The sequence below is a fragment of the Garra rufa genome, chromosome 6 (assembly GCF_049309525.1).
Source record: "Garra rufa chromosome 6, GarRuf1.0, whole genome shotgun sequence".
Classification (NCBI taxonomy): domain Eukaryota; kingdom Metazoa; phylum Chordata; class Actinopteri; order Cypriniformes; family Cyprinidae; genus Garra; species Garra rufa.
Window position 1 is genome coordinate 46577173 of NC_133366.1, and position 7719 is coordinate 46584891.

Genomic DNA, 7719 nt, shown 5'->3' on the forward strand with positions numbered 1-7719 from the left:
GCCCTGGCTTTATGTTTAGGGTCGTTGTCCTGCTGGAAGGTGAACCTCCGCCCCAGTCTCAAGTCTTTTGCAGACTCCAAGAGGTTTTCTTCCAAGATTGCCCTGTATTTGGCTCCATCCATCTTCCCATCAACTCTGACCAGCTTCCCTGTCCCTGCTGAAGAGAAGCACCCCCAGAGCATGATGCTGCCACCACCATATTTGACAGTGGGGATGGTGTGTTCAGAGTGATGTGCAGTGTTAGTTTTCCACCACACATAGCGTTTTTCATTTTGACCAAAAAGTTCCATTTTGGTCTCATCTGACCAGAGCACCTTCTTCCACATGTTTGCTGTGTCCCCCACATGGCTTGTGGCAAACTGCAAACGGGACTTCTTATGGTTTTCTTTTAACAATGGCTTTCTTCTTGCCACTCTTCCATAAAGGCCAACTTTGTGCAGTGCACGACTAATAGTTGTCCTATGGACAGATTCCCCCACCTGAGCTGTAGATCGCTGCAGCTCGTCCAGAGTCACCATGGGCCTTTTGGCTGCATTTCTGATCAACGCTCTCCTTGTTCGTCCTGTGAGTTTAGGTGGACGGCCTTGTCTTGGTAGGTTTACACTCCTTCCATTTCTGAATGATCGCTTGAACAGTGCTCCGTGGGATGTTCAAGGCTTGGGAAATCTTTTTGTAGCCTAAGCCTGCTTTAAATTTCTCAATAACTTTATCCCTGACCTGTCTGGTGTGTTCTTTGGACTTCATGGTGTTGTTGCTCCCAATATTCTCTTAGACAACCTCTGAGGCCGTCAGAGGGCAGCTGTATTTGTACTGACATTAGATTACACACAGGTGCACTCTATTTAGTCATTAGCACTCATCGGGCAATGTCTATGGGCAACTGACTGCACTCAGACCAAATGGGGCTGAATAATTACGCACACCCCACTTTTCAGTTCTTTATTTGTAAAAAATGTTTGGAATCATGTATGATTTTCGTTCCACTTCTCACATGTATACCACTTTGTATTGGTCTTTCACGTGGAATTCCAATAAAATTGATTCATTTTTGTGGCTGTAATGTGACAAAATGTGGAAAAGTTCAAGGGGGCCGAATACTTTTGCAAGCCACTGTATATAAGAAATATATCGGTATCTACAACAAATCCAACTGCTTCATTTCAACTGATACTTTTAAAATAATGTGATAAAATTTGCAGAACAACTGCAAATCACTCAATCACTCACTGGCTGAATCATAAATGAATCCTTCATGTCAACTGATAGGCTACTTTAAAAATAATTTTATTAAACTTGCAAAACAATTGCAAATCACTCCACTGTAAGAATGAAATATAATGCTTTACAGGACTTTCTGCGAACACTTGAGAGATGACTCAAATTAATCTGTGAAATATTTTTTACTGAAAATAACTGGGTAAAGAAGACAGATTCACTATAATAAATTCCCACGTTACCTTAAATAATCCCAGCACCACAAGACCATCTTCACTTATGAATTTTTCGAGCTCTGTGAGATCACTGATGATGTCAGCACTCTGGCCTTCTCTTCTTTTAAGCCACGTTAGGATGGAGGCGGAGCTCTTAAGAACTGGAGATGGAGTCACACAATGAACATTATGAAATACTGATCCTAAAAGGGACACATCCCTATATTCAAGTTTGGGTCCGTAAATAAGCACAGAAAATTACTGGTCCATATAGAGATATTTAACATCACCTGGACAGTGCACTGGGTTGTTCTTGTCTCCAGACAGGTACAGCCGTAGTGATGGTATTATTGTCACGTTAAGGGAATCCGCAAGATCTTTTTCCTTTTTCACATCCACTCCTCCCAGTCTCACATCAGACTTTGCTTCTTTCAGCGCACCAGCTGCTTCTCTAAACTCAAGGATAGCGCCAAGGGACTGGCCAGAAAGAGGTGCATCTATGGCAGGTACAAGAAAAATCTGCAACAGTTTACTTCTTGTTGCAGATACACGCAATATAATGTATAAAAGAGCATTTTCTTGTGGTCCCAGATGTGCTGACTCTAAGTTGCCTTCTAGTTTGCTTCTTTATGTGTCTTCATTAGAAGGTAAATAGTCATTCATCAGACGCTGTTATCTAAAGCAACAAACAAGCCCTCTTAAGTTAAAAGATCGGCTCAAAGGCACAATGGTGAGAGTTCATTTCTTGTAAGGATCGAACCAGTAACTTTCCAATTACCAGCTTTGAGATTCAAGCACAACACCATTATTCATCTGATGTAGGTTCGTTTTAAAAGACATATTAAAATATTTGGGGAAAAATCTTAATAAAGAAAAACAAGCATTACATTTACAAAAAAAGTACTGTTTCGGGTTAAAGTATTGATTTATCACCTCACGGTGCCGGATTTATGACAGGAGAGCCATAAAAACACGCATGCAAGAAGATATACTTACAGAAATGGACCAATAGCTGGTTGTGTTGTTTAAGAGCTCGCTTGAAGTTGCTTTTTGTCAGCAGTAAAACGTCTTTGTCCTCGGGGATTGCGTTGGAATCGCTCTTTGCCAGAGCTTCGTGTAAATACACGCACAAGCTCAGGCACAGAATAACGTACACCTTCATACCGCCTTCAGAAGCTGAAACACACTGTTTGACCTTTGAGTGTGTGAGAACCTATGAAGCGCTACATTAAAAGGCGTGTGTATAGGTGATATCAGCGTGTACTTTGACAAGGGACCATTTACAACCAATACGAAGAGAGATAAAAATCTAACAGTCTGAGGGTAATTTGGAGAACAATAGTTTCTTGTGATTTGCGCACAAATCCCTGTAGTCCACACGGCATCACTCTGAAGTTTGAGCTCCAATAAAATTGTAAATTCAAGCTACAACCCAAATTAACACACCTTAACAAATGCTTTGCAAGTATGTTCAGATTATATCAAAAGAATCAGTTTAAATAGAGAAATAATTCAAAGATGTTTTATTAGATTGCCGTTTCCTCCTTTTTGTTTTTCATAAGAAAGTCCCGGCCATTTGTGTCCAGATATTTTTTGCTGTGCAGCTGGTTTTGCGGCTTGAATTGATATTGCAAATTGGTGTGACAAACTTATATCTAAAAGCATAATTACGACAAACAAGCCGTTTTTGAGATTGACCGTGATTTCGTTTTGCGGTCAATGGCCGGTGAATGGGAGTACTAAGGGCATAACTTTAAGCGCATCAAAATCGATATTTTTACAACACTAAGAAGGCTCGACACACCATGAAACTTTGCTCGAAGTATCGCCTGGGTCTCTACACATGAACTCGAGCATTGAAAACGTTTCCAAAACCTTTCTTTTTAGTAAACTCTGTGTACACAAACAATGTTCTCAATGCTCGAGTTCATGTGTAGAGACCCTGGCGATACTTCGAGCAAAGTTTCATGGTGTGTCGAGCCTTCTTACGCCGGTTTCACACTGCACGCGTAAGCAGGGCGTAAGCAGCGCGTATTTATTTCGGCGCCCATGTTAACAGATTAGAGCATTCACACCGCACGCAGGGACGGCGCGGCAGCGCGTAGCAGGAGCAGAGCAGAAGCGTAGTGCCGCGATCGTTTTGGCGCCGAGTCTATTTTTGCTGCGACGCTTACGCTGGATTAAAGCTACAGTGCATCGATCTTGATCAAATCTGACCTGATTCGCACGAAAAATAACAATTTCACCATAAAATCATGTATCACATGTATCACAATCACGGTTTAAAAGGCTCACCAGCAAAAATAATGCATTTGTTTGTAAATAATGTCTATAAATTAGCCTACTTGTTCAAAACAATCACGTAAGCAAAGTTTGTACTATTTTCTGCTTGTTTTGATATATACAAGAGTAAATAAACATACTACTGCCATTAAAATGTTAATGTAAAACATTTAAAAATACAGAAATAAAATCATTTTTAAAAGAGAAGATTCTGAAAGTACTGAAGGAGATCCTATAATTATTTAATATAGATTTACAGTGGTACCAACAAATTATATTTTTATATGATATGTTTTAACATGTTTTTAAATATAATGGTTTAATTATAAACGTGGTGATTATCTCAAAGTTGGACAACCACCATAAAAAAATATATGAAAATATCATATTAATCTAACCATGTCATGGCAACAAATGTAAAACAAATACCAAAATACCATAATTTTACATATTCTTTTTGTTATTGAAAAACTGTTGCTATAATTATCATAAACCTAACTGGTAATCATTAAGACGATCTTTGTCTAAAAATATATTCAATATTTTAGCGTTTCTAATTTGCTACTTAAATCTACGACATATCACAAATCAAAGCACATGACAGTTCTTGGAGAACACCTGAAATGCGTGACTGAATGAACAATACTTGTCTATATTGGAAGTACACAAGCTGCAGTTCAGCTGCGCGCGACAAACGCTTCCAGTGTGAAAGGAAAATGGATGCGCGCCGCTTCTGCTCTGCCTACAGCCCCGTTCACACTACACGCGACAAAGCGACGCGATCCCATTCATTTCAATGGAGAGCTGGCGATTTCCGGCGACGAGAGCGACAGCGGCCGTCAGCGACCGTTGGCGACCGGATGTGGGCGTGTCCAGCGACGCGACAAAGTTCAGAGTCTCTCAACATTATGCAAATGCAGAGCGACTTTCGGGAGCGACAGCCAATAGGAAAGAAGACGATAGTGCTCGTGTGAGCATTCTTCTTTCAGCTCTAGCAGTGATGGAGCAATTGTCCTGTTTTATATGACATGTCCCTGCCCACATATTAAAAACAATATTAACTGCATTAAAATGAATTGTAACCTGCTTGTCTTTGTTTCTAAAGTTGCTTTGGATAAAAACGTCTGTTAAATGACGTTACTAAGCAACCAGTAATGAGAACGCCCACTAGCGACCTCATCGCCAGCCTCTGGCGACATGCAGCGACAGAAGTCGCGTGTAGTGTGAACGGGGCTTACGTGCTGCGCACGCCCTGCTTACGCTCTGCTTACGCGTGCAGTGTGAAACCGGCGTTAGTGTTGTAAAAATATCGATTTTGATGCGCTCAAATTTATGCCCCTAGTATTCCCATTCACCGGCCATTGACCACAAAACGAAATCACGGTCATTCTCAAAAACGGCTCGTTTGTCGTAATTATGCTTTTAGATATATATTTGTCTCGTTTACAGTAAAAAAAAACAGCCAAGGTATTTTGGCAATAGTTATCCTTTAAGTCATTGGAATCAGATTCGATCTTGAGTGAAATTTTCAGATACTTTGGATTTTTTGCTAAACCAACTTTTGCGAATTATTCCTGGGTTTTTCGCTTGATCGGAACCAAACCAGTGCAGAAAGATTCTCTGTAGAGCAAATATCAAAAATTATCAAAAAAAAGAAAAAAAAATGTTGAACTTTCGACTCTCCGTCGCAAAGTGATGCCAAAGCGTTTGAAAGGGGCCGGGCCACTTTTGGTAAAATGCCTATAACTCCTGAGTAGAATGAGATATATTGCCAAACTCAGAACACTTATATAAGAGCTCAATCTGAGGTTGTAGGAAATCGCGGAGCTAGCACTTCGTGGTGCTATAAGAGGGGGGAAAAAACACAAAAATGGCTATTGTGCAACCATTTGTCCTATCAACATGAAAATCGATATGCACGGTCTTGACATAGAGCCATAAGTGGACCTGTTAGACAAGTTTAACAGAGGCAGATCGAAATGAAATTCTGTGGGCCCCAAAGGTCTGTGAGAAATTTGAATGAAATCGGCCACTTGGTGCAATATCGTGTTTTTCAAAAGTAAACCAATGAACATGGCATGGTTTTTTGTACATATACGCGATATTCATATCTAACATAACTCCTCATTCCTAACAACTTTGCCTCTGCTGTTTGGTAAAAGATTGAGGTGGTGTAAAAAACTTACTTTTGCAAACTAGTCCTAGGTTTTTCTCTTAATCTGGAAAAAAACACTGCAATTCTCTGGACTCTCTAGGTCAGTAATTATAAAAAAAAAAAAAAGTTGAAATTTACCCTTAAGGAAACTACAATGGGGTTGTTTAGAAAAGGGGCATGTATAACTTTCCCAATATCCTATAAGGCCTAAAGAAAAACTCAAAACATCATAAAACCTGGTGAGCACATTGCCACAGGTGATTCTAAACAAACAAAGTTTTGGAGATCGGACCAGAGCTGGTGCTATAACAGTCATAAATGTTACAAAACATAATATTTCAATGGTAAATTACCTGTATTTGCAAATAAATGGCTTGCTATTTTAAATATAGATTTACAGAACATCTTTTAATGTTAAGATATACTGTATAAGATAAAATAAAGTTTTTCTGTACCTCACATAATTTCTTCAGCAGAGGTCACATACTGTATATAAAGACTATAGAGCTAATTCAACAACAGCACTATCAGTTTTGCTAAACTTTTTTCCAACTTTACTTAGACATGAAATGAGGCTTGACAAGACAGTGTTCACTCTGACAATAATTAAAGGGGTGCTATTATGCTTTTTCACTTTTTGAACTTTAGCCAGTGTGTGGTGTGTAAGTTTGGGCATAAAAAGCATCTACAAAGTTACAAATCTCAAAGTCCACTCCAAAGGGAGATATTTAGTTTTTAAAAAGTCCCTTTAAGAACTACAATGAACGGCTCATTTGGACTACAGCGTTTGTTTTCCGCATGCAATGATGTCACATTCAATTCGTTAGCGGGTTGGGGATTCACCTAACTTTAGCATGTATAATGGACAGCTGCTTCTGGCATGCTTCAGCGATCCGCAGGTCGTCTCAGCTTTAACTAAAGAGTCCGCGAACTATTCCGGCCGCGCCATTGATGTGCGGTTTAGAGGTTTCAAACACACGCAGATCCGCGGCTGATGTAAACACAAACATTGACTAATGATGATCCGTGCACGCGTTGAAGTCGCGCCGTAGACTTGCAGTGTGTGGTAAGACATTTATTCATCATACAGTGTAGATAGCTCCACTAGCCTTATGGTTTCGGGCATGAAAATAATAAATACATTAGCACAATAATCATAATATCATGTATCCGCGATCTCGCAGGCTGACGATAGGACCAACAATACTGTAGCATTTTATTGACACACCTTTCATGCATCCTAGGTGTATATGACTTCCTTCTTTCAGACGAATGCAATCGGAGTTACATTAAAAATAATTCTAGCTCTCTCAAGCTTTAGAACTGAACAGTATAGTCGAGTGTTTCTCTCCATCAGTCCAAAACAAGTCGATCCATAATAAAAAAAAAAGTGCCTCACATATGGCTCCGGGGCGGTCGGTAAAAGCCTCCTTTAACGATCTGATGTGTTTTTGTAAGAAAAATATCCATATTTAAAACGTAAGGATCACTTTAACCTAGTTTGCTGCTTTGGGAAGGAGTGCAGCAGGGCGACTGCGGTCTATGCTGTTTGCCAATCGCAACGCAGTGGGACTTCTGACCAATCACAACACATTTGGTTTTTCGGAAGGCGGAAACCGGAACTAATCGAGCCGTTTGTGCCAGCCTGGGGAGAAAGCTATTGTAATAATGTAAATTATGTAAAAAATAATGCGTTTTTCGAACCACCAAGCATGACAGCATGTTCAAGTACACCCCCAAAACAAAATACAGACTTTGTAAAAGAGCATAATAAGACCCCTTTAATATGTACAAAAATATAATACAAATAGCTTATGAAACAATTTATGGTAGATTAAAAACTCTGATCCC

At 39.7% G+C, this 7719-nt stretch overlaps 2 protein-coding genes across 2 annotated transcripts in view; one reads left to right on the forward strand and one right to left on the reverse strand.

The window, feature by feature from the left end:
- The window catches only part of chtf18 (CTF18, chromosome transmission fidelity factor 18 homolog (S. cerevisiae)), a 7452-nt gene extending 7291 nt beyond the window's left edge, over window positions 1-161 (forward strand). Inside the window, exon 15 of the mRNA XM_073842680.1 lies at window positions 20-161. Within this exon, the coding sequence (XP_073698781.1) occupies window positions 20-161 (142 nt within the window). The remainder of the gene's footprint in view (window positions 1-19) is intronic.
- Window positions 162-768: 607 nt separating this feature from the next.
- On the reverse strand, window positions 769-2617 carry LOC141336959 (protein disulfide-isomerase). The gene is made up of 4 exons (XM_073842681.1): window positions 2427-2617; window positions 1721-1927; window positions 1458-1591; window positions 769-810 (listed from the first exon to the last, which is right to left on the reverse strand). Exons 1-4 carry the CDS (start codon window positions 2590-2592, stop codon window positions 769-771), a joined length of 549 nt encoding a protein of 182 aa, XP_073698782.1. The 5' UTR covers window positions 2593-2617.
- Between the last annotated feature and the right edge of the window lie 5102 nt (window positions 2618-7719).

What these genes read in the sequence shown, in the direction of transcription:
- LOC141336959 (XM_073842681.1), bottom strand. Translation starts at nt 2,592, where the DNA reads ATGAAGGTGTACGTTATTCTGTGCCTGAGCTTGTGCGTGTATTTACAC. An exon ending in CCAGCTATTGGTCCATTTCT is followed by an intron (nt 1,928 to 2,426) that starts GTAAGTATATCT and finishes TACCTGCCATAG; the next exon opens with ATGCACCTCTTTCTGGCCAG. An exon ending in CAACCCAGTGCACTGTCCAG is followed by an intron (nt 1,592 to 1,720) that starts GTGATGTTAAAT and finishes CTCCATCTCCAG; the next exon opens with TTCTTAAGAGCTCCGCCTCC.